The sequence below is a fragment of the Macaca thibetana genome, chromosome X (assembly GCF_024542745.1).
Source record: "Macaca thibetana thibetana isolate TM-01 chromosome X, ASM2454274v1, whole genome shotgun sequence".
In the NCBI taxonomy this organism is placed as follows: Eukaryota; Metazoa; Chordata; class Mammalia; order Primates; family Cercopithecidae; genus Macaca; species Macaca thibetana.
Window position 1 is genome coordinate 43426099 of NC_065598.1, and position 27927 is coordinate 43454025.

A 27927-nucleotide genomic window follows, 5' to 3' on the forward strand; every position below is an offset into this window, starting at 1 on the left:
GTTTCTTAATGGTATGCCATATACATCAAGGGGAATAAATCATCTACAAATACTCCTAATAGCATGATTGAATTTCACAGCAAAAATTTACAAAGGCAGCCGGACACAAAGACTACACACTATAAGATTTCTTTTTTATAAAGTCTTAAAACAGGGAAAATTAATCTATGGTGATAGAATTCAGGATACTGGGTCTCCTTGGGAATGGGTAATGCCAGTAAAGGAACATGAGGAGGCCTCTGGGGGCTGTAGTGAGATGAAAGCTGGCTTTATGAGTATGTTCATTTTGAAAATTCATCAGCTGTTCATTTATGTTTTGTCTTGTTTTCTGTACATATGTTATACATCAACAAAAATTTACATACTCAGAATAGACTAAAAATCCACTGAATTGTACACTTAAAGTGGTGAACTGCGTGGTATGTGAATTAGATCTCAATGAAGCTGTAAGTAAATGAATGGTTTGTGTAACTTCTGAGTTCAGGGTGAGGAAGGTTAGCAGCCAGCAAAGGAGCCCTGGAATGTTGTAATATACAGAAATATACAGTAGATTCATTGACTGCTTGAGTAGAAAAAGACTTCAACTTTCAACTTTCTACAGCCAGCATCACTCTATTGTTACAGCGAAAAGCTTCCTAACCAACCTGATGCACTGTAAAGACATCCATATCACTAGACAAGGTAACTTCTCTAGAAAGGGATGTTCAATGTCCACACTTGCTGTAGGTGACTGACTTCCTTTGAGAGATAAATAAGAGGAAGGGGTTTAAAAATCAAGTTCTTTTTTGGATTCCAGTGGTATTGGATTTGGAGTGGTCACCATAATAGGTGACATAGGCATTGCTGATGTGCTGTGCCAGGCTAGTGGTTGCTAGGCTACCCTGAGGAGAGAGATCCACATTTCTCAGAATCCAGAATGAACTGATTCTATGTTTGATGTCTCCCAGCAAAAGACACTTTTTTCTTTAGTAGATGAGCTTCAGAAGCTTCCAATGCCATCTCCGGTGACTATCAACAAGAGCCTGAGGTCTTCTAGTGTAGCATTTCTTCCTCCCAGAAGTTATTTCTTCTTCTCCTCCTCCTCCTTCTTTTCTCCCCTCTTCCTCTTCCTCTTCCTCCTCCTCCTCCTCTTCTTCTGCTTCTTCTCCCTCTCCTCCTTCTTCTTCTCCTTCTTCTTTTTTTTCTCTCTCTCTTCTTCTTTGTTCTTCTCTCTCTGTCTCTCTCTCTGTTATAGCTCTCTGTTAGTTTTAACTACTGACCAAAATGATTCTTTGGGGAGTCTGGTGAATTTCACTGATTCATTCTATTGTTTTCTGTATCCCCCATCCCCCAACGATTACTTTTACTGCTAGACAATAATAATCCATTCATCTGTAAAGCACAGATTGCCTGAAATCAGTTGCTTGACTTCTTTCTTTTTCTCCTATCCCATACATAATCAGCCATCAAAACGGCCAGTTCTAAATTCAAAATATATCTAAAATCCAATCACTTCTCATCTCCTTGACTGTTACCTCCCTGCTCCAAGCCACTATCAGCTCTAACCTTTATTACTGCATTAACTTTCTGAATTCTCTCTCTGCTTCCACCTTTGGCCCCCAGAATCTCCTAGCAGTCAGAGTGAGTTTTGTAAGATATAATTCAGAACATGTCACTCCCTTGAGAAAATTTCTTCTAATGACTTTTATCGTGCTTACACAAACTCCAAAGTCTTCCATGGGCAACACGGCTTTTGTACTTCTCTTTCCCTATCTACCACTCTCTCCTTTTGTTCACTTGCCTCCCTGCTGTTCTTTAGACACACAAACTTATCCCTGCCTGAGGGCCTTTGCACCTGTCATTCCCTCTTTCAAGAACATGCATGTGCCAGATATTCGCAAGGCACTATTTAAATGTCACTTCCTAAGAGATGCTTTTCCTGTCAACCTTTATGATGCTTCATGGCAACTGAGACTATGTGGTACATTTATTCATATATATATATATATATATTCTCTCTCTATATGTGTGTGTGTATATATATATAGAGAGAGAGAATATATATATATGTGTGTGTGTGTGTGTGTATATATATGTATAGAGAGAGAGAGAGAGAGAGAGTGCCTCTCCACGCTGGAATGTAATCTCCATGAAGGTAGAAATCTTGTCTTTTTCACTGGTGTATTCCCAGTACCTGGAACAGTATTCATTCAATAAATATTTGAAGAATAAATAAATATCTGATAGTGTGTTCATTTGAAACCATGTTTACAGGCCAGAAGAGATTCAGAGCAAATAGTAACAATGCTCATATAAACAAAGTCATACAATATCTGTCCTTTTGTGTCTGATTTATTTCACTTAACATATCTTCAACATTCATCCATGTTGTAGCATGTGTCAGAATTTCATTCCTTTTTAGGGCCGAATAATACTCCTATATATGGATATACTATATTTTGCTTATCCACGCATCTGTTGATACACAGTTGGGTTGTTTCCACTTTTTGGCTATTATGAATACTGGTGCTTTTTGAACATTTGTGTAGTAACTCATATTACAGACGAGGAGAATAAGTCTTAGGATAAACATCTTCGCCAGGATTACACAGCTGATAAGCAGAGTTCAAATTCAGGTGTGCTTAATGTCAAGCTAGTTTCCCAGCTCCTGCTTCCTCTCATGCAGCAAGAGATCGAAGTTCTGGATGGATCCTTGCACACAGGCAACAGCAGGTACCAACACTGCCCACCTCATCACCACTCTACTCTACTTACATATAATTGTGACTTTAATAGTATTAGGCAGAGAGACAAAGCAAAGGATAACTATCAAATTAGAACTAACACTGTATTTGGGTAACTGATGAAGACAATCAAAACTATTGACAGGCTTGGACAGACCCAGGAGAAATCTAGGCATCATCCTTTTAAGTGCTACTAACACTTAAACAAAATGGAGTAAGCACAAGTTATGAAACAGGCACTAAACAATACACTGAAGAAACAGAAATTAAATAAGACATAGTTCCAGGCTCAAGGAGCTCCAAAGTCCTGGAGAGGCAGGTCCATGAAAACAGAGAATTATGGCATCATAATTATAACATGGCATATGGCTGGCTTCATGGCTTCACCTGGCTATGTGGCTGTGTATGGAACAGCCCCTTGATGGCAACTCTAGTCTTTGGATAAAGGAAGTTGTTCCATGGAGAGGGTAGTCAGCAGGATTCATGACTCTATTGATCTCACCAGATACTATTATGCTTCTCTGTCCAAAGCCATTGGGTCATCCAGGTGGCAAGGTCTGCAAAAGCCCCAGTAAATAAAGTTTGGCCTGGAACTACTAAAGAGAAGGGTGGAGTTCCCAAGTGGTCAATGTGGCAGATGCTGTGATGAGCTTGCACAGACTGCCCTTCAGGAATTAGGAACTTATTGCTTCAGTTACTCGGAGTGCTGTTGGCAGGCAGCCCTTGATTTTCAGCCCCCTTCAGAGATTATCCCAGCTGCAGAAAATCCACTTTGCCTAAGGTCATGTCACCTTCTCTGGGCACCTCACTTCCAATGACTGATCTACATGAGGATAGAAAGGCCTGACCCTCTTGCCCCGCTCAGGATAGCTCCCAAGGGCCATCTCATCTTCAGAATCCCTTGTCAGGTCAGCCGAGGCTTCCACTGCAACTACATCACAGTTTGACTTATTGCTCTGGCCACCCCTGCCTTCTTGCCTTCCAACAATCAATGGCTGTTGATCCCCACAGCACCCACTAACAAACCACCAACATGCTATTCTTCATCTCCAAGTCTGTGTCCTGAGGAGCCCAACTGCAACAGCCATCCATTGGAATGGGCACAGCAGCCTGGAGCAATGTCTAAAAAATCTCAATCCCAGGGCTCCGGGGTGGCCCAGACCTCATGAGAAACTTCTGACACAGGCCTAATGGGGACCTCATTTGAGAATTGAGGTGTTTTCTTTTGGGGCGGAGATTGGTGGCAAGGTCCCAATTGTTTCCATCATTCTTATCAGAGCCTTGCTGAAGGAAATGAGAAATACAGCAATAGCTGCTACAAACATACTCAAATAGGTGAACAGACCAAACTGAGAGAAGAGAGTCTGTAGTCAAATCTAAGTAAGGCTCACAAGACAAATTTACATCACAGATCGTAATTTTAAAACACCATTAATGTCCTTATAAAGGTTTGTGCCATGAACAAAAGTGAATTTCCTGTTTTAAAAAGGTTTCCAACCTAAACAACAACTCCTAGTATACATTTTGAGTTATTTAGGAAAGGACCTTGGAGTTAAAGACTACTCGATCTACAAATTCCACTAAATCTTAAACAAGTATGAGTATCGAAATCTTGTCTCCCATGCATTTTTAACATGTTCTATCAGCTGCATTAGCTTAAGTACAATTCTTCACTCCACTTTTAGTCTTACTACAAGACTTTCATAAACTCCCACCAATAATTTACATAGAAGGTAGTTTCCCAGCTCTAATATTCTAATTTAATTAATAAATCAAATGTGGTTTTTCATAGACAAAAATATAAAAAAGTGCTTGTTTAAATAACTGTTATTAAAGTGTTGTAAAATTTCAGGTACATATAGATATGTGATGGTTTGGAAAATTTCACTACAGACATAAAGTGATTTTTATGGTGATTTCATTGTAGAGCAGCAAAGAAATAAAACCAAATACAATAGCATTTACAAAAAAGGGGACACTCAGCTTCACCATAATCATTGCAAACCCTTGTTTTATAATATTCAAACACCAGAAACAACTTGAAAAAGGTTCGTTTTTGCATACACATACATGATATTAGATACTAGAGGTGAGAGCGCAGCTTGTGATGTTCAACATCCCAGTAGGTAACCATGAACTCAGGCATGCAACAAACTGGGCCTCTGTATATAATGCGAATGTAAATAGAATAGAACCGATGTCATGATAGTATTATGGGTCATCAGTGACATAATGCATACACATCTCAACATGGTGACTTGCACATAGTAAATGCGTAGATATTGACTAATACCATCCTTACTATCCCTACACTTTTCTTTCCACAAAAAGTGTTGCCAACTTTCATGTAGATGATGAAAGCATTGGCTCAAGAAGTGACTAATTCTAATTCTGTGACCTTAGGTAAGTTACATCTCTGACATTTTCATCATCTGTAAAATGTAGGTACTAATACCTCCAGGGCTGTGGCAAGGATTAAATGAGATCATACATGCAAAGTTCTTAGAAGGATATTAGTTGTTGTTGTTATTATGATTTTAATATATACCACAAAGCCCCTTTCTAAACACACCTTGAGCCTCCCATAGGGCAACTGCCTCCCTCTGGGATAATTCTACCATATGAACTAGCAGATGACTTTGTAGAAGAAAGTTCAGAGCTTCCTGCCCATACAGCATCACTGAGCGTGCTGGGATTTATCAGCACAAAAATCCATCCCCGAATGCTTACCCCAGCACCTCTCCTTGTCATGGAAGGTACTCGTTTAATTGCATTTTCTAGCAAGCCCTCTCTGAACCTCCAGGACTGGACCCTGAACTCCAGCCTCAGAGAGCAGATCAGCTAATCCAAAACAACTGCACCACTCTCCTATCCCAGCTGTAGCCTCGCTGGGCTCACAGGTGCCGGATGACAGGTGCGCCCCTTGTCTTTCAAAGATATTATCCGAATGCTTTTGATGCCTCTGAAATGTATAGAGTAATGAGAAGATGGAAAAGTTCTTGTAACCTGGGTACATGCCTTAGTACAATATACAAGGAGGGATGGGGATAGAGAGGGAGGGAGAAATTGACTTCTAAAATAAATGATTTTTCTCAAAACAAGTTCTTCCTTAAATGTCAATTATTATATTTGGATTATTAGATTATCCTTTTGAAATCTGAGGACATGTGATTATCTCAGTTGAGAAAAATTGTTTCTAAAAAACAAATTGTCAAAAAATTCCTTCCTAAAGTTTCTCTACCACATAAGATTTTAAAAATGATGAAGGTACCTGATATTTATAAAGTCATTTCATATATTATCATATTTAATTTTCAAGGGAACACTTGGAGGTTAGAAACTAATAATCTCACTTTACAAACTAGGAATTGAAGCTTCTAAGAAGCATTAAATTACATGCCCAAGGTCCATGGTAAAGTTATTGAAGCCCCAGGGGTGTAACACAAGTCTGTGACTCCAGAATTAGCATGCCTTTCTCTACAGAAAGAGCCTTATGAAACAGAAATTCATATCCTTGAATTTATCCAAGTACAACATGTTTTCTCTTCTCCATTGAATAACTCATCCAGTACCAAAGTCAGCCTCTGATTAATGCTGGTGCAGGTACCAACTTTTCACTCCATAAATTGTTTGGGAGAAGTGTTCACTTTTTTAGTGATACAAGCCAAAATGATGATTCACTTAGATGAGTCAGAATACTTCTCCAAAGAAAGTCAATGCTTTGAAATAAGAACTCCACTTTAAAATAAATCAAAGGAGACTTTATGCACAAATAGAAAGGTTTCCTTGGTTCCGAAAGGAGCTCTGTTGCTATGAACATTAATCCCTAGTGTAGAAATTGTGTTGATTTAAAGGAGATTCACTTGTTGAGGGAATAAGAAGGATGCTGGGAAGATTCTGATTAGAAGAATATTCTGGAGACTAGTCGAGAGATGACACAGCAGGAGAAAGCTGGAGTGAGATTCAGATGAAGGAAGAAGCAAGTTTGGCCAAAAAGCTACTTGTGAATTTTACATGGAAGACACCCTGGAGATACTTTAAGAGAATTCAAACTTTACCAATTGGACAGAGAGAAAAAGAATATCAAAGAGGCATCTGTTTATTTGAAACAATTATTTTCAGGAAGAAAAAGTTTTCAAAGAAACTCACTTAAGGGGTACTTTGAATTGACATCCATATGCTTTTTGAAAAGCCATTTCAAAGGAGAAGTCATGAGCACAAAGAAAATGGGTAAGAGAAATAAGGATTGTGATAGGCAAGTATCATAATGACCATTATCACCAACACCATCATCACCACCACCACCACCAGTGTCATCATGATCATTACCACCATCACCACCATCATCAGGGTTAACACTTTTTTCACATTTGCTGCATACTAAAATCCTTTTAAAGACTTAATACATTTATTTTTATTTATCTCCCTCAACAACCCTATAAGCAAGGTATTCCGATTCTCAATTTTTAGATTAAGAAACAGAGGCACAGAGAGGTTAAGAAACTTGCCTCAAATCACACAGCCAGTAAGTAGCGAGTTCGGAATTCAAATCCAGGCCCCTCTGGGTTCTAAGTCTATGATCTCAGTATCTATATTATAGCAGATGCATTTTTTTTTTTTTTGAGATGGAGTGTCACTCTGTCACCCAGGCTGGAGTGCAGTGGCACGATCTCAGCTCAGTGCAACCTCCGCCCCCTAGGTTCAAGCAATTCTCCTGCCTCAGCCTCCCAAGTAGTTGGGATTACAGGTGTGCACCACCACACCTGGCTAATTTTTGTATTTTTAGTAGAAACGAGGTTTCACCATCTTGGCCAGGCTGATCTCAAACTCCTGACCTCAGGTGATCCTCCTGCCTGGGCCTCCCAAAGTGCTGGGATTACAGGTGTGAGCCACCACGCCTGACCTACAGATGCATTTATTGTTATATCTTTCAACTTTCCCAAGAAAATGTACATAGTCACATATATTGTTCAAGCCTCTGAGGAGCTTCAATATGACAATATCTATATATCTTGGGGCTGCTAGAAGATATTAGCAAAAGACCCCTGAGGCAAAGACTATTTCTTTCATAGCTAGGAGAGAAATTCTTTAGGATATATTGTATAATAATTCATGGCTTCTGTTACATTTATAAGCATCTGCCTCTTTCTTTTTCTTGACATTATGTTCAACTATTTCACCTTTTCCATCTTCAAGCCTATGTATTTGTGCTCAGGAAGTCGGTCACTGTGCTAGTATTTTCTCTTTCTTTGATCTGTACCATTTGGACCCACCCAAAATTAAACTTTTAATTCAGAAGGTCCCTACCCCCCAATACCATTCTTACGTATAGCTTCAATTTTAAAATTCTGTTCAGGGATATTGTCTCATATGATGGCTTTGAATTCCAAAGCAGGCCACAAGGTGCTAGCTAACTTATGCTGACCTAAAGTAGGTTTCAGCAATGACCGTGATAATGAAAACTGCGGGTTGGTCTAAGTGTAGTTTCAAAGTGCTCCTCTTCAAAGTTATTGAATGACTGCTGACAACACTCCCATTTCTCACACATATATATGCACATGAGTTTGAATAGGATGCTGTGAGTTTCAAAGCTAGAGAACATAGCAGGATCCTAAGAATACTTCCATTACCAATTGATGAGATGAAGTAATAGAACAGATTGTGATGACATATTAAGGCTTCACACATGTGCTGCATTTCACTTGTATGAGAAGCTATTTGGTTGAGTGAGCCACATAGTCTTAAAAATTATGATTGATATTGTCGTTTTTATTTCAGTGGGTTCTGGGTTAAATGCCTAAATGAAGAAAGAGGATTGGCCCTTCATAGAAAAGGATTTGAGGCCGAGCATGGTGGCTCACACCTGTAATTCTAGCACTTTGGGAAGCTGAGGTGGGTGGATCACCTGAGGTCAGGAGTTCGAGACCAGCCTGGCCAACATGGCAAAACCCCATCTCTACTAAAAATAGAAAAATTAACTGGGCATGGTGACAGGCACCTGTAGTCCCAGCTACTCAGGTGGTTGAGGCAGGAGAATTGCTTGAACCCAGGAGGCGGAGGTTTCAGTGAGCCAAGATCGCACCATTGCACTCCAGCCTGGGCAACAGAGTGAGACTCTGCCTCAAAAAAAAAAAAAAAGAAAAAAGAAAAGATTTGTATTCTTCTTTTGTATCTGTCCCCAAAGAAAGAAGAGTAACAGCTGGGGTGAATTGCCATCCATGAAGAAGAAACAGACACAGACATATGTGTGGCCATGTGCACGTGCACACACACATGCACACACACACACACACACATGCACACATGCACACACACATCTATTTGCTCATGAGGGAGCTTCTGCAGAATAGTACTTTACAAAGGAAAGTCGCAGCATGTTACTTCTCTACTTCAGACCTTCCAATGGCTTCCCACATCACCCAGAGTAAATGTCAATGTTCTTAGAATTGCCCTCTAGGCCCTATGCCATCTAGCCCTGCTCTCTCTCTGACCTCCTCATATTGTGTTGGAGTCTGTGTGTACTGGGTCCTGAGAACCATCTGTGTTTATCTCTTCCCAACTCTGCATTCAGTGTCGGTAAGTTGGTAGCTTGACATCGGCCATTAAGTATTTACACCATGCAAACTCTACAGGTGAGAGTTTTGCTTTTTGGTGTTTTTTCTTTTTTTTTTTTTTTTTGAATCACTGCTTCCCTCCCTCAGCTTTCCTTTGTTTACTTCACTCCAGCCACAGGGGGGTCCTTGCTGTGCCATAAACATGAGCTTTACAAAACAGCTTCAGGGCTTCTGAACCTGCCATTCCTCTGGCTGGAACACTCTTACCCATATAGCCATTTTTTTTTTTTTTTTTTTTGCTCTCTCCCCTCCTTTAGGTTTTCTGCTGAAATGTTACCTCCTCAGTGAGGCCCTCCCTGACTATCCTACTTGAAATTGGATCCCACCCTCTCACACAACCCCACACTCCCATTCTCCATAGCACTCATCGCTTTCTAATACAACACATATATATTTTTTCCAATGTGTGCAGATACTATAATGTACATTGCTATTAACATAATAACATCTTATACATGCATTTGGGAGATTTAGCATATCTGGTTAAAACGTTCAAACCCTTACTAAAAATTATTAAATCTTGACAGGGGGAAAGTAATAAGATTTTGAAAGCCAAAGCTTTTTGCATAATTCAGCAAGTTATTGGTTAACTAAACTTGAGCTCTAAAATATACTTGAAAGTCAACTCATATCCCCATTAGAATTGAGAGTTAAATTTAAAGTTGCATTTTTTTAAGTTTCAAGGAACATAATATATGAATTTTTGTTACATCTGAATTAACTTCATTTAAGAAGATCCATGTTTTATAGCATTTTTTATTCCGCACTTTGCCATATTTCTTGATTGTGCCTGTTATTGCAAGTGAAAAGCAATTATAAAATCAAACATGACTAATTCTATTTTAGGCATACAAATATTTTTCTACATATTTTATGTGTTTGTTTATATCTTCCCCAGATAACACATAAGCTCCACAAGAGCAGGGATTTTTGTATGTTTTGTTTGCCTCTGTATCTCCAGTTTATCTGTAACTCAACTGTGGACAAAGTTGATTGTGGAACTTGGACAAAGTTATTTGTGGAACCTGGGTGGGAGCCGGTGGTGTTAAGTGTTGCGGTGGGGGACCTTCCTGGTTTCTTGACAGCATACTAGGTGGCACATATTTTCCTGTAAGACTAGAGTACTTGTGACTAAAATATTTCTGTTTTCTCCTATGAGTGATGCCAAATCAGAGTCTGCCCAATTGTGCTCTAAAAGGGACAGGCTCACATACGGGCAAAGATCCATTCTTTCAATCATTTACACAAGAAACATTTACCTAAAGCCTACCAACTGCCACATCCTGAACCAAGTGCTGGAGATACAGCAGTGGACAAAATGGAAAAAGAAATAATTTTGTTGCCTTAGTCAATTTTGTATTGCTATATTAGAATACCACAGACTGAATAATTTATAAAGAAAGGGAATTTATTTCTCATAGTTCTGGAGGCTGAGAAGTCCAAGAACAAGGTGCTGGAATCTGGTGAGGGAATTCCTGTGGCATCATAACATGGTGGAAGGCATCACATGGTGAGAAGTCACAAGTATTAGCAAGAGGAAAGGGAACAAACTGATCCTTTTATGAGGAGTCCACTCCTGCGATGACAGACCCACTCACACAATTAACGAACCCGCTCCTGCAACAGCAGCAACAATTAATGAGAGCAGAGCCCTTATTACCTAATCACCTCTTAAAGGCCCCACAACTCAGAACTGTTGCACTGGGGATTAAGTTGCCAACACATGAAGTTTGGGGACATATTCCAACCAAAGTATCTGCCCTCATGGAACTTGCCTTCTACAAGGAGAAAGTAGTCAAAAACAAATACATGTATAATATGATATACATGATATAATTTATAAGTGCTATAAAAAATAACAAAGCAGAGAAGGCATAAATTAGGAATAGAGAATACCAGTGGGGGTGGGAGAGGCTACTCTGGCATGTCTGAAGAGGTGATATTTGAGTTGAGACCCAAGAAAGGGCATTTCAAGTGGAGGGAACAAGTGTGTTTTGGTTATCAATGGCTGGATAAATAAATAAGCCCACATTTTAATGGCTTAAGGCATCACTCTATTATTTTCTCTCACAGTTTTGTGGATTGACTGAACTCAGCTGGGCAGTTTCTTGCTTGAGTTTACTTATGTGGCTGCGTCAGATGGCAGCTGGGGCTGGAGTCATTCAAAGGCTCAACTGAGTTGGATGTCTGATGCAGCTTCACTTCCAAGTCTAGTACCTTTGTAAGCAGGGTTGGAAGGCTGGATTTGGCTGGTACAGATGAACAGAGTATTTGGACTTCTCCAGCATGGCAGTCTCAGGGTATTTGGACTTCTTACATGGTGTAACTCAAGGTTTCAAAAGTGGAACCTGCCAGTTTCTTAAGGCCTGGGCCACCAAACTGAAGTAGCATAACTTCAGTCATATTCTCCTGGTCAAAGCAGTGACAGAGTCCTCCCAGATTCACAGAAAGGAGGCATGGAACCCAACTCTCCCTTTCCATGGGAAGACTACCAAAGAATGTGCAGCCACCCATCTTTAATCTGCTTCGAAATGCAATAGTCCAGGGGAAGGAATAAACTTGGCACACTAGAAGCCAGAGTGGCTGGACCAGGGTGAACTGGGCCGGGAGATTGGTGGGGCATATCATTTAGGTACTTGCAGGTCATGATGAAGATTTAATTTTATTCATTATCTTTATAACTTATTTATTTTTACTGCTTTTTCTCCCAGGGTTCTACAGTCAAGAAACCTTAGCTCCAGCCTGGATACATAGACAAGATGTCCACAGATATCTGGGAGAAATGCCTGGAACCAATCAGGGAGAAATATGAGGTCCCTAAAATAGCAGCAGCACAACTATCCTGGCCTCATAAAGAAAAGTAGCAGCTTAAAAACAACCTGTTGTTTTTAGATGGACTCTCATCCTTTCTAATCCAAAGGATCAATGTTATTAGGTATCATAATGACATCCTTTCAATTGCCAAAACGTCTACTCCACATAGGTCACCCTTAAATATGTAATTTTATATTTTCCTTTCTGCCTAAGCATGAAGTTATACAGAAAGCAATGCTTCTTCTAACCTTATTATGTTTATACTTTGCAATGGAAACATGAAATAAGCCCAAGAAACATGTACAGCTGTCTATTCTTACGTTTATCTTGTGTGACACAGAGTTTCAGCATTCTCACTAGAATGAGCAGCTTTAATACTTTTTTTAAATTCCTGGATTAAGAATGAGATGAGAGGATTCAATGTTTCCCAATAGTCCTTGATTTGACCAAATAGATGATTCACGTCAGTGTCCTCCACTGGAAGATCAAGAAAGTTACAGGTGGTCAAATGGAGATAAAAAGAAAATCAGTGATGGGGCATAAGATGAAAAAATAAATCAGCATTAGGAAGCAAGAACCTGAGCGGAAAGGGGAGAAGGGTTGAGTGCCTGCCCTGCAATTCAGTCTTCAGCACCCTTATCCTTTTCCTTGTCTTTCTTGAGACTTCACCCACTCTTAAGTATAATCTCTGTGTTGGCCTGCACCTAAGCTGAGCTGCCAAATCCCTGGATGGTGGAGTGAGATGGATCAGGGTTAAAGCCCCCAGTCCATCACTTACCAACTGGGGGATCTTGAGCAAGTTGTGTAAATGCCTTGTACTTCAATGCTCTCCTTTGTAAAGGAGAAATAACGAAAATTATCAGGCTTTTCTGAGCATTAAGTGAGATAATGCATAATAACTGCTTAGAATGGTGCTTTGTATCTATCAAAATCTCAAAAGATGTTGGTTATTGTTATTATTAAATTGAGTTTGGAACAGAATTTCCAGGAGCCACCATGTGCATATGAATTTGGTTTCACTTGAGAGACTAAATTATAGGTAACAATGAATTGTGATTTTTTTTCACGGTTTGCACATGAGTAGAAGCTGTCTATAGCAACTGCCCTTAAGATTTGCCAACTTTAAAAAAGGGGAAATAGTAAATGTCAGCAGTAAAACGCTCCAGGTCGCTCTGCAGTTCTTTTGCTTAGAATTCTGCATGAAGCATGTGTGCTAAAAGGTGAAAAGAGTAAATAAACTTCCATTGAACTATAGGTTTATCTTCTCTACAACTCATTACTTGTTGGACTCTTCTCTGACTGTATTTTAAGATAATCACCATTTATAGCACTTGGGGCCATATTGTTTCTCCTCAGTTAGTCATAGACAGGGACAAATGAGCAAATGTATTAAAATAATGACACTATATGAAAAGTCTCTATGCTCTCCATAAATTTATTCCCTTGAATTTATTGAGCAGTGTCTTTTAAGGTTTTTGGAAGTGTTCAAAGCATTCTCTTAGGGTAGTCTCTCTGACCACGTCAATCTCAATTACTTCCAGCTTGCTCACTTTCTAATGTATTAAAATCCCAGGACATAGCATCTCCCTGTGTACCTAGGATTGTATTCTCAAAGTGATTCAAAGTTTCCCTACCCTTAGGAAGCAATGAGCACATAAGGAACTTCACTTATTGTTTACTTCTGGATTATCTGTGATGACAGATATATGAAGTTGCCAGAATAAAGGAAGTTAATTTGCGATGTACTGTATGGTCTCTGTTGTGAGATTTAGACATATGTATTGTACGGGTTTTATTTTTTAACAAATTTAAGATGGATTAGCAATGTTTGCAAAAATACACAGGATCTACTAACCTTTTATGCCTGTGCTATCCAATATAGTAGCCACTCACCACATGTGGCTATTAAGCAATGTGTGCCTGGTACGAATTGAGATGTGCTGTGAGTGGAAACCACACATCAGATTTTAAAAGCTTAGTACAAAAGAAGAACGTAAAATATCTCATTAATAATGTTTTATAATGATTACAAGTTTAAATCATCTTTTGAATATACTGGGTTAAATAAAATGTATCATTAAAATTAATTTCATCTTTTTCACTTTTTAATATGGCTACTAGAAAAATATAAATTTATCAATGTACATCTTAAATTTTGATTGGGCTGTGCTGTTGTAAGCTATTTTAATATTTTTAGATTTCATGCATGTATCAAAAGAGATTTTTAACGTAATGCATTTTAATTCTCTGAACTTAGGTTTTCTTAGAGACTGGTAAATCCTGAGATGCCTCCTGTCTCCTGACAGGAGGAGACATTCCTGACTCTACAGGAGTGCCAGTACGGCCAATTAGGGACCCAGAGGAAAGGATCTTAACTGACCCCAATAATAGCCATTGTCCCATATTCCAGGGCATAAAAAAAATCTGACTGGGGCTGAAGGAAACTTAGAAGGTAATACAGCCAGAAAAGGTCGCTTTATTTATCTCTCCTGTGATCTATTTAGCCTGTGTGGGCATGTGAGCTTAGTAGAAGCCAAATGCTTCTCTCCTAGCCTACTAATAATACAGAAGAAAAAGAATACTGGATTTTAAGGGGGAAAGTTCACAGTTCCGTGTATAAGGAGCCCATGAAAATATTTTCAGGATAAGTTTATTGGCCTGGCGCTCTTTTGAAAAGAATTTGTAAAGCTTCATCCTACCTGGTGTCTCATCATTTACATTCTTACTTGCTACTAAGAATCCCCAGAACCTTATAGAAAAGTTTGTTTCCAAAAGGAAAGTAAACAAACTCTATCCTTCCTATCAAAATGTTCTTAGGATCTTCAGTGTACCACAGCAGCCTCGTGACAATGAAATCAGTGTCTTGTTAACATCTTGTTTCTTTAAACCTCAAAGTACTAAGTGGGACAGGTACAAACACACTTATTTTCAAACAGAGATATCAAAACACAAATGCACAAATAACGCGGCCAAGGACACACAAAAGGTCAATAATGGAGTGTGTGTGTGTGTGTGCGCGCGTGTGTGTGTGTGAGATACTCAGAAAATTCTGCAGTGCAATAATAGCAGGATAAGGGCCTTTGAGGTTCTGCATTAGAACAGCTGCTTTGGGATCTAGACTGTCTGAACTCAAAGGATCTAAGCTCAGTCACTAAGCCCGGCTGGAAGCAGTTTGGTGATTGTTAATGGATATGTAACCCAGGAGACTGCTGCCTAGGCAGGTGAGAGGCACAGAGATCTGCTAGAAACACTGGGCCTAACCTCTTCTCATAGATCATGAGCTTTCCAAAGTAAAGTCTGTGTCTAATTACATTTTTAAAAATAAAAATGAGAGGAGCTCTTTATAAAATGTTTTGGCAGTACTAACAAGTACAAAGAAGAAAACAACGAATTACTCCATGTTGTACCATCAAGTTAAAAAAAAGCGCTGTAACATTTGGTGTATGACATTCCAGACCTCTTATATAAGCATCTACAAGATAGAAAAATGAATAGATGAATGGATGGATGGTTGCTATGGATGGATAAATGAACAAATGGATGATTGAGGGGGGAGGAACGAAACAAAAAACAACAAAGGAAGAAAGGAAGGAGGGAGAAAAAAAGAGAAAATAAAAAATACGAGAATTGAATCATATTGTATTTGTTATTTTAAATGATAGAAATATACTTCAATTTAATAGAAGAAATATAAACTGAAATGAACTGAAGGAAGTGCTAAACTTCAAATAAATGTTTCACACACCCAATTAATTTATTAATTACTGTATATTAACTATTCATTTTGGTATAGATTGATTCATTGCTATGAAAGATTTAAGCAGCTGTTACCTCTCTTATGTGTCTTCCTTTCTTACCTTCTCTACATTCTGATTTTGTTGATTATATAATTTTTACCACATAAAAATTTTAAATAACATTTACATAAATTGCTATGATTGTAATTCTTCCAATTGTTTAAATCTTTATCTAAATATATTTTATGTTCAACACCAATTTCACCAAAGCTGATCCATTCCCGAATTCTTGATTTACCACTTGGTGATATTTTGAACTAGGATGCTGCTATGACAAAATTTCCAATTTTTGCTGTTGTCTTAGTGGAGAGGCTGCATGTAACCAGAAAACAGGTGTCACAAGACTGATAGGTAGAAAAAAACGAGACAGCATTGGTAACACTGTTTCCAGTTTTACTCGTACATCAAGTACAAGAATCTGGATAATCTGGAAGGCCAATCAAGTACTTACCAACATTAAAGCTCTAAGAGAAACTGTTAGAAAGAATGTCAGTGGTTGTTAGCATTTACTTGTAATACATTTGTTGTTGTTTTTTTTTTTTTTTTTTTTTTTTTTTTTTTTTGCACACATACACAAAACGACCCCTGAACAACACAGGTGTGAACTGCATAGGTTCACTTCTAAGTGGATTTTCTTCTGCCTCTGCCACCCCTAAGACAGGAAGACCAACTCTTCCTCTTCCTCCTCTACTTCTGCTTACTCAGTGTGAAGATGATGAGGATAGAGACCTTTATGATGATCTACCTCCTCTTAATGAACAGTAAATACATTGTCTCTTCCTTATGGTTTTTTTAATAACATTTTCTTTTCTCTAGCTTACTTTATTGTAAGAATACAGCATATAATATATTTAACACAAAATATGTGTTTACCAACATAATTAACAGCAAGCTATTAGTAGTTTTGGGGAAGTCGCGTTATATAAGAATTTCTGACTGCACAGGGAGTCAGCGCTCCCAACCCCCACATTGTCCAAGAGTCAACTGTTTATGAAGTCTTGGTGTACAAGTAACAGAAAACTGTTTATCCTACTTAAAAACAGACTTTTATAAAGAATAATCAGGAAGGTGAGGAGGATACAGGGCTTTGGAGGAAGCCAGTGGAATAACTACTCAACTGTGGAAAATCTTAAGGAAAGGAGGATCTTGAATTTGATTTTTCCAGTATGTGAGGGTGCAAGTTTGGCAAGAAGAAAGGCGGGTCAACTGGGTGCTGAGGCTTAGAAGGAAATGACAAAAAGTAGTCCCCAACCAGCAGACAGTGAGCTCTTTGCGGTGTGTTTGTGACACCCAAAAGCCTCAACTCATGCTCTGACCCCATTGCATCTTGTCATTTGCAATTAATCTCTGTAACCTTTAGGTCCTCACCTGTTAAATGGGGATAATACTTCTAATGCACAACCAAATAACTTATAGTTATTTGAGATTGGAAATACTTGGTAGTTTCTAGATGTCCATATAAGAGTCATGTTACCATTGTTATTACTTCTTGGTGGTTGCAGAGGCCAAGAGAAATGCCCAGGACATGTGATACGTAGTCTGGGAATCCATGCCTAAGCCTTTCTGCAGGCTGCTGCTCTGCTGAGGACATGGTAAGGCAGGCTAACACATTTCAGGCCATCTTGCACTTCCTGTCAATCTCTTGGTACTGCAAGTTGCCAAAACTCTCTTTAATCAGTTACATTGTCCCCTTATTAGTCACCATCCTTTGGTAAGCTGGGCCCCCTGTCATTGCAGCTCCTTTGGACTACTTGGTCATACCATATAATCACATGGTATAGAAGCTGCAAAATTTTGTACAAGATTTAAGCTATATCGCTGTTTCCCTTAGTGAATTTCACTATCCTAACTGAATTCCATACATTGTCTACCCCCCAGTCCTAGCAAAATTTAAAGCTAACTCTGTTACCCACAACCATAGTCACTGTTAAGTTTATCCAGATATGTGCGTGTGTGCATAGAAAATATGTTTACTGATTGTACCATATTTTAAGTTCCAAATGGAAACCTTGGAGGCGGAAAATGAATTCATCTCATACCCTAAATGTTGCTCCAAATCCAGCCATCAAAGGCATAATTTTCAGCAAATTATTACATGCCAAAGATCTGCCTGTATTCTCTAAAGAATACAAATGAGCACTTTGGTTTCCAGAATAATAGCATAAGCTTTAGAATGATCACTAGACAAATGTGTTTCACTTACTAGAGAGAAAATTACTATTCTCCACATTTTTTCCTTGAAAAAAGTTTTCCATAATAAGACATATTTGTTTCAAACAAATAAGAAATGAAATGCAGTGTGGGTGGAAGTGACAGAAAAGGTTCATTGAGCCCCACTTCAGAAAGGGCAAACTCACAGAGCCGGTAAGCTCAACGTGGTAAGTGTGAAGTTCATGTAAAATGGGCAACTGTTCCTGAATAAAAACAAGAGTTGGTCTAACCTGTTCTTGGAAACTTCTATCTTCATGAGAGAAGCAAGTGTATTCTGGACTTTGATCCAGGCTCCCCTGGATTAACAGGATCAGGGATGGGGGTGTGAAGAAGGGAATATTGAGGACCTAGAGAAGACTGGGTACTTCTGGCCTGTTGATCTCCAGGAGATGCCAAGACCTTACACTACAGGACGATTTCCATTTGCTAAATGCAATTATCATTTGCATATTTTATGTCTCAATATTTCTACTTTAATCCTGTTGCTGTTCCTTAGTACTGAGAGGCTATTCAGACAGAGATTAACTGAAATGGCATTGCAGATAGATAGCTAGAGTTTCACCTCTCTGCCTTTGTGTGCTTTTTGTGTATCATATTTTCAACTGGATTTCGGAGTTGTCAGCAAGACTGAGGGGTTGTGCCAAATGCGTCCTCCTCTGTGAGGCTGTTTGAGCAACAGCAGCTATGGCAGCAACAAGTAGACAACATATTTGAGAGATGAATCCTCATTCACATGTCTTTAGCATTGAAGGCTGACCATATGCAACACAAAAAGGACTTTGGCAATAAGCTTTTTTTCTGCCTACTAGGAAGTAGGTTAAGACCAAAATGTCCTTTTGCTCAGCTTCTCCAGATAGCTGAAGTTTGGAAATGAATATCAGTATGAAGTTGGGCTCTTAATTTTAAGTCACACTACATCTTTATAAATTGGCAAAACTCTTAACAGTTCAACCTTCAGTCCCAGAGCAGTTGCATGGGTGCTTTTACCAGACTTTAGTTTCAAATTTCGGATGGATGAAAGCTTCTGAGACAGATAAATTTTATTTGTCTACATTGTACCAAACCTTAGAATTTTCTCCAACTTCTTCAAAGAACCCAAAAGAACAAAAACAACCACACATGCGTGCACATGTAAACACACAATGAAAGAGAAAGAAACATAAGTCAAAATATAGCAGGATTCCTTAAGAAGTTTTTGTTTTTATCTTTTTCTTTTTAATTATGAAATATTCCTTAAAAGAAAACAATTTTTTCAAGTTACTTCCAAGACATCTAAACAGCTGCCTTCCAAACAATATCAGTGGAAATTAGCATGCCTATTTGTAAAATGGATCAAAAATCTCAGTAGATGTTTAACAATAATTGTAAAGTACTAACAGCTGCATCACTGACTTTAGAAGTAAGGAAAACACCTTCTAAATTATATAGATTTGAGCTGAAGCGATCCCTTTCTCACTGATAATTAAATCCCAGTATAGTTTGGTATCACATCTTTTATTCATGAAGTTGTCTTTGGAAAACCCTACTTTAACAGCATATAACAGATCTACAGAGCATTAAAAATGAATGCCACTCAGTAGATACAAACATGTCTGGCAGATCAGATTGAGACAGAAGCCTGTTCATCACAGCACACTAGGGGTTTAAAGATGCCTATTATGGAGGCGGCATGAACACATTTCCTCTATCAGAAGAACATTTCTATGACAACTGCGACAGAACTGGTGATACTGGGAGTCATCCTTTCTTGAAGAAAGACACTCTTTCACCATGAGCTGCTGTACCCTTCCCCTTTTCTGGGTAGCTCCACTTCATTCATTTCAATATCAACCACTATATCCAAGTTCCTTAGCTTAATGTTGCTAAAGTTGCACATAAAACTCTATTTCCCATTATCAGCCACATAAAAAATTTTAAAAGCAGATCCCTTTGATAGGATCTGACAATATGGCAAGTAGCATACTTGATACTCTCAGGATTCAGATTAAGAAATACATGCAGATTTGCTGAAAAAAAAAAAAAAACAAAGACTAAATACACTATCTATTTACATGAACTATAGTTTGCACTCGGGGACAGTAGTTATTAAAATAGGTAACAGAGGACAATGTTCAAATTCCCAAAGCACTGCTTTCCATGACACAGGAGACAAATTTCTCAACTGCATTCTCTAGTACATAGTAGGAGAAAGAATGTCAAGGTTCTTGTTAATAATTCCAGAAATGAATGTAGCCATCCGAGATGCTTTTTACAGCTCAAAAATGAGAAAAATGATGTAGACAAAGACATGGAAGTGGAGATGGTAGAGAACAAGTACTTAGTTTGAGGAGGACTTCTTAGCTATAAGGTTTTCGTCATTATGTATTATCATGTAGCTCTTCACTGCATATGACTGATCACGAGGAGGCCAAATTGGCACCTTTGTCAAGACTGCAAAAACCTTTGTTTCACAGCATCATTATTTTTTCAATTTGTCTCATTAGTGATAATTAATTTGAGAGTAAGTTACTACATAAAACAAACACACATATGCATGTGCATACAATTTCTTAAAATGCATTGATATTTCCCATTTCCTCCAGCAGAGGTCAGAAAATAGCAATACAGGAATATGAAAATCTACGAACCAAGAGAGTATTTTAGAATGATCTTCTCAAGATAATATTATAAAGGGGTTTGTTAATTGTTCTTGTTTATCTATATTTTCTAACCATATTTTTACAATGAACATGCTTTACTTCTGTCATAATTAAAAAGCAGTAAGACATATTTTAAGTATAAAGAGCATTATTGGCATATGCATTTACCCTGTATTAAGGACGGACTATGGCTTAATTACTTGTATTTTCCTAACTGCACATAGAGTAATGGAAATAGTGAAAAAGCAACACATTTGGCCATCACTGTGAAATATCATTTAAGTGTAACATCATTCCTGGAATTGATGACTCAGCAATTTCTTTCAGACAAGGGACTTAATGTCAGGACAAAACAAAGCATCCTGGACATAGCTCTGAGCTGACAATAATCTCTGTACACACAAAGACAGGCAAGTGAATATAATCTCTGGTCATCTCCTTTGACTGGAAAAATTTAAAGATCCTAGTGTTCTGAGAAGTCAATCTCTGCAAGCCTTACAGGTAGAATAAGACATAAGAAATTGGTCAAGAAAACCTATATTTAAAAAAACAAAGAACTCAACAAAGGGTGTTAAGAACTGTTGATTGATATTCAACACATCACATTATCACCATGGTAGATTTTCATTTCTAATTCATGTGTCTCTTTTTCTCCTCGACACATAGGGAAGGAAGGTGGAAAGGCTTATAATATAAAATTTGGTATTTTTAGTAGAGACGGGGTTTTGCCATGATGGCCAGGCTGGTCTGGAACTCCTGACCTCAGGCAATCCGCCCGCCTCGGCCTCCCAAAGTGCAGGGATTACAGGTGTGAGCCACTGCGCCCGGCCAATATAAAATAAAATTTGAAGGTCAACCCAAACATTTATTTATAAATTAAGGAAAACTTTTACCCACATTATACCAAATTAAGTAGCTGCTTAGTTCCCATTTTATTAAATGTTTCATGATTTATGGTCAGTTATTTGTCTCGATATTATCACTCACAAATAATATAAAGATGTCAAAATTGTTATATAAATCAAAATTGACTGTTGCTAGTTTCTTCTGTCTTATAAGGGGGTGTTTTCTACCAGTGAGGAATAAGTTCCTACGCTGCTTACTTCCACCTACAGGAGCAAGTGAAGATGAGAGAGGAAAGACTGAAATTGAAAACCTCTGCCAGTTCTTCCATGGGACTCCTGGATGGGGCCCAGATTAGGTGATTGTTTGATTGTCAAGAGAACATGAGTGACTTTGTGGACCAAGATGAGGATGCTGGAAAAACAGAGGAGCAGGGAGATGTGAAGAGAGTCTGAGGACCAGCAGCATGGTAGGAGACTGGAATCTGCAGAGAAATGTGACCAGTGAGAAATCCTCAGGGGATGCTTTGATCTAAGAGGTTATTAGAATGAATGTCCAACATTCAGTTCTAATCTGTTTGTATTTCTACAAATTTAAGAGCCTTCCCACCCCAACTCCATTGCTCAAAACTTCAGTCAAGTTTGCTTTTCACACAGCTTATGGTGGTCTGAGAAAAATCAGGACAAAGAGGTGAGTGTGAACCCAGGTTGGCATAAGCAAAGAGAAGAAAAGAATCACAGGCCATGAGATGTGAATGAACATAGGTATCATGGAAGCCAGAACCATGAGCCACGAATGATCACAGGAATTTGAAACCCAGTAAATTCACAGAAATCTCGGGGAGAACAATGAAGCTTCCTTGCAAAAGACAGGATCTGGGACTTGAACCACTTTGATGTCAATCTCCAAAGGAGAATAACTTTAGCTGATATATAGGCCACAATGATAAAACGTAAGAATATTTCATTAGGCATATTGCAAATACTCTTTACCATGTGCAGTCTAGGGCAGCATTTTAAAAACTTTGCACAGGTTTTTGTATAATATAAAAGAGTTCCAGGTATTTAAATGGATATTTAATAAATAAAGCACAAATGTTTGTTCTCTATGGGTTTTGTTAAACATTTTACCACATGGACGATACCACTTCATCAATAACCTTTCTAAATAGGTTTAGAATTTCCACCTAATTCCCCTTTGTAATAGCAAATGAATCTCAGAGTGGCTGAAATGCCATTATAAAATACATTTGCATTGTCCAGAGATATAGAAGATTCTCTGAAAGAATGATCTGGAATTTATATAAGGAAACATCATAGAGAAGTTTTCAAATCCTTCAAAGTCTGGCCTGATCTTACCTTTACATGGTGGATCAGACGCTCAACCTCATTCACTTTGTAGGTCTCCAATCCTAATTCCTTGGCTAATCTCAAGATACGATTCTGGGTTGGTCCAACATAGGATCCTCCAAGGTCCACATATTTAACCTTTTGGTTCTGTTTTCCCCATAGGAAAAAATAAAAAAAAAATTTGTAAAACATGTATAAAATAGCAAAAGACAGTCCTGAAATAAGCAAATCAACATTTCACAAGTTATAGATACAACTTAAGGTATATCTATGACAAACTAGATTTTGTTCTTAACTCTACTTCATTCACATGACTTAGTTATTAAATCAATCTTTAATTTAAAGCAAAATTGATTGAACGCTGAATAGGCAAGAGCTTCTAAACCTCATCATTTTCAATATACTATAACGTGGTTTGGTTTTTAGTGCTTTGAATTTGTGAGCTGTGAATTGTTGATGAATCTCTTTACTCAGTACTTCAGGTAAACGTTGAGGGGACCAACGCTAGAGAAAAAGCAAGAAAGAAAACGATCACTTCTTATGTGATTTGTTAATCCAGACATTTGAAAATAGCACTAGGGAATATTTGATCATAATTTGGACTTTGAAATTGCCTTTATGTTTTATAGTATATTTACATAGTTTTGAATTGGCTTCATTTCCAATGACTGAGGGGCAACCTTTGAACAATAAAATGAATAGAAACGTTTCCTATTTCTGAGTATGTCTAAGAAAAACCAGGTTCTTACTAGTTAGAAGCACTAGAAATGGTCCTTCTTTTCTGTTTTTGTTTATTTGCTTATTTTTTATCTAGCTTCCCACTCACTTACCCCTCAAAAATGCAATTTTCACAAGGCATCTTTGCTTTACTCACTAAAGTATTCCAAACACCTATAGCAGTTGTCCAATAAATTTTCTCAAATAAATGAGAGAAAGATGTTTTTAAAAATTCAGCACCTAATTGTACTAAACCAGCTTCTTTATGTAAAAGGCACTCTTATATGCTGTATTTTTCAAGGAATATGAAGATTTCAAGAACTGGGGGAGATAAGATGTACATAGGCAAAAACCTGTACCTCAACATATAATAATTGTCCTTGTGTGGAACAGGTAAGTGGTATTAACACAGAAGAAAGGCAAGTAGCTCTCGACTGGAGTGGGAAGGGATAATATCCCAGAAGTATGTGAAGATTTTGCCATACAACGAAGGCAAAAAGAGATTTGAGGAACACAGAATGGCAAAAACAATGGCCAGTAGACAAGAAGGGCTAGACCAAGTTTGGAGGCCTGTGTGAAATCACAAATAACTAGGTTAGGGGGTATATGTCATGGTCAATAACAGATAAGGCTTTCAGGCTTATCTGAGCCTCTGGCTCTCAAGACTGGTAAGGTGCCCTCTTATGCCTCCTATGGCACCACTCCAAGCTGTCACTCACCCTCATTGTAGCATTTTCCTTGAAAAGCTATAATTAGGCAATTATAACAGTCAGTGTCCCCCTGGGAGACTGTAAAGTCTGTGGAGCAAGGCCATTCTGGGGGGATTACTGTGCCTGACCCATAGTAGGTACTCAGTAGACATTTGTTTTGAGGACAAATTCAATTACAAAGGAGATGACTCAAAGTAAAGAATGAGTACAGAGGGCTAGCAAGATGGTCGAAAAGGAACAGCTCCGGTCTGCAGCTCCCAGTGAGATCAATGCAGAAGGCAGGTGATTTCTGCATTTCCAACTGAGGTACCTGGCTCACCTCGTTGGGACTGGTTAGACAGTGGGTGCAGCCCATGGAGGGTGAGCCTAAGCAGGGTGGGGTGTTGCCTCACCTGGAAAGTGCAAGGGGTTGGGGAACTTCCTCCCCTAGCCAAGGGAAGCTGTGAGGGACTGTGTCATGAGGAACAGTGCACTAAGGCCCAGATACTATGCTTTTCTCATGGTCTTTACAACCCGCAGACCAGGAGATTCCCTCGGTCCTATGCCACCAGGGCCCTGGGTTTCAAACACAAGCCTCCACGGCCATTTTGGCAGATGCTGAGCCAGCTGCAGGAGTTTTTGTTTGTTTGTTTGTTTGTTTGTTTTTTCATATCCAAGTGGTGCCTGGAACACCAGTGGGACAGAACCGTTCACTCCCCTGGAAAGGGGGCTGAAGCCAGGGAACCAAGTGATCTAGCTCAGCAGATCCCACCCCTGCACATGTATCCCAGAAATTAAAGTATAATTTTACAAAAAAGAATGAGTACAAAGCACCAGATATATATCATTGATGAATCCTTCCAAAAGAAGAACTGTGAGTCAGAATTGTATATGTCTTATCTCTCTGGAAATGAAAACACTCTGTAGCATCTATGTCTATTATTCATATCTTGAATGTATGGAAGTAGGGCATTTCCTTGCAGAGAAACTTGCTTTGCTTGACTTTGTGTTTAAATAGAAAATCATTAATTTTAGGCAACAGTGTCAGAATTGAAACAACTAACTAGCAATTAAAATAAGAGTATTTATAAATTGGTAAATAATTCTTTAAAAAATATAAAAATTAACTGAAGCAAAAACAAGAAGGAAAATTAGGCAGGTAAAAGTTTAGTTTATGTGAATAAATAAAAACATATCCATGTTCATGGATTGGGAGAACTAATAATGTAAAATGTCCATACTACCCAAAGCGATCCATAGATTCAGTGCAATCCCCATCAAAATGCCAATGTTATTTTTCACAGAAACAGAAAAAACAATCCTTAAATTCATATGGAATTATAGAAGACTACAAATAGCCAAAACAATCTTAAACAAAAAGAACAAAGGTGAAGGCATTATATTACCCAACTTCAAAATATATTATGAAGCAATGTTAATCAAAACAGTATGGTACTGGCATAAAAACAGACTCACCAACCAATAGAACAGGATAGAAAGCTCAAAAATAAACCCACGCATTTACAATCAATTGAGTTTTGATGAAGATTCCAAGAACACACAATGGGGAAAGGACAGTCTATTCAATAAATGGTACAGGAAAAACTGGCTATCCACATGCAGAAGAATAAAAATAGGCCCTTATCTTATACCATATACAAACACCATACACAAATAATCAACTCTAAATAGATTAAAGACTTAAACATAAGACCTGAAACTGAAAAATTACTTGAAGAAAACAAGCGGAAAGCTCCATGACACTAGTCAGGGAAATGATTTTTTGGATATGGCCCTGAAAGATCAGGAAAAAAAGCAAAAACAGACAAATGGAATTGCATCAAACCACAAAGCTCCCGCACAGCAAAAGAACAATTAATAAAATAAACTGACAACCCACAGAGTGCGAAAATATATTTGCAAGCCATACATCTGATAAGAGGTTGATATCCAAATTATATAAGAAACTCAAACAACTCAATAGCAAGAGACAAATAACCAGAATTTTTAAAAATGGGCAAAGAAACTGAACAGACACTTCTTAAAAGAAGGCATGCAAATGGCCAACAGGTTCATGGATAAAGTTCAGTACCACTAATCATTAGGGAAATACAAATTAAAACCAAAACGAGATATCACCTCACACCTGTTAAAATGGCTTTTATCAAAAAGATGAAAAATAACCAGTGTTGTCAAGGATGAAGAGAAAAGGAACCCTTGTACACTGTTGGTGGGAATGTAAGTCAGTACAGTTATTACAGAAAACAGTATGGAGGTTCCTCAGAAAACTAAAAATAGAACTACCGTATAATTCAGCAATCCTATTTTTGGGAATATATCCAAAAGAATTGAAATCAATATGCCGAAGAGATATCTGCACACCCATGTTCATTGCAGCATTATCTACAGTAGCCATGATATGAAATCAACCTAAGTGTTGTCAGTGGATAAATGGATGAGGAAGACATGGTATATACACACAATGGAACACTATTCAGCCTTTAAAAAGAAAGAAATGTCATTTGGGACAACATGGATGAATTTGGAGGACATTATGCTAAGTAAAATAAGCCAGGCACAGAAAGACTTATAAGTGGAATCTAAAACACGTTGAATTCATAGAAGTAGAGAGCAAAATGAAGATTATCAGGGGCTGGGGGGTGAGAACTGGGGGAATGAGGAGCTGCTGGTCCAAGATACAAAATTTTAGCTAGACAGGAAGAATAAGTTTTGAAATCCATTGCACAGTAACTGTAGTAATAATAATGTATTGTATATTTCAAAATAACAAACGGTAAATTTCAAATGTATCACCACAAAAAATGTCAAGAAAGTGAGGCGCTGAATATGTTAATTAGCTTGATTTAATCACTCCACATTGTATACATATGGTGAAAACATCACATTGTACTCCATAAATGTAATACAAGTATGACTTGTCAATTAAAAATAAAATAAAATTTGAAAAGTAAATTTAAAAATGGGAGAAAATCTCTCCAAAAAAGTTTAGTTTGTATGATTGGAAAGATTGTGTTGGTGTAAAGGAAGCCTTGAAGTTAGGAGTGGAAAGTACAAATAATTATGTTATTTTTCTTCCTATTTCACACACATACACACACATACACACACACACACAGAGAGAGAGAGAGAGAGAGAGAGGAACACACATATCTGCCCATTTCCCTCTTAATCCTAACTCTATGAAGCCAAATATCAAGAGATAAAAAGACAAAAAGGAACAGAAGAATTGAAAGGAAGGCAAACTGGGAGAGAGGCTGTAAAGAATGTTTCAGAGTTATTTTCACCCTCTCAGAGTCAAATGAAATTGAAGATTTTTTGGGGAAAAACCAAAAATGAAGCCCCAAACTCAACTTCAGTCCCATATTTGTCCACCGAATTCTTAATGCCTTACCCTAAGAGTGTAAGTCCTGCCTCCCACACGGTCCCGGGCTTCCAGAACAACCACATTCAGTCCAGAGTCATGCAGAAGTTTGGCTGCTGCCATACCTGGGAGAAAAGACAGTAAGACAT

At 38.2% G+C, this 27927-nt stretch overlaps 1 protein-coding gene across 4 annotated transcripts in view; it reads right to left on the bottom strand.

Annotated features, from left to right (window-relative positions):
- Nucleotides 1–27927, bottom strand: part of MAOB (monoamine oxidase B) — a 713383-nt gene that overhangs the window by 50206 nt on the left and 635250 nt on the right. For all 4 annotated transcript variants that reach the window (XM_050775651.1, XM_050775652.1, XM_050775653.1 and 1 more), the window contains 2 exons: nucleotides 27809–27903; nucleotides 23000–23137 (listed from right to left, as the gene is read on the bottom strand). In XM_050775651.1, the coding sequence (XP_050631608.1) occupies nucleotides 23000–23137; nucleotides 27809–27903 (233 nt within the window). The remainder of the gene's footprint in view (nucleotides 1–22999; nucleotides 23138–27808; nucleotides 27904–27927) is intronic.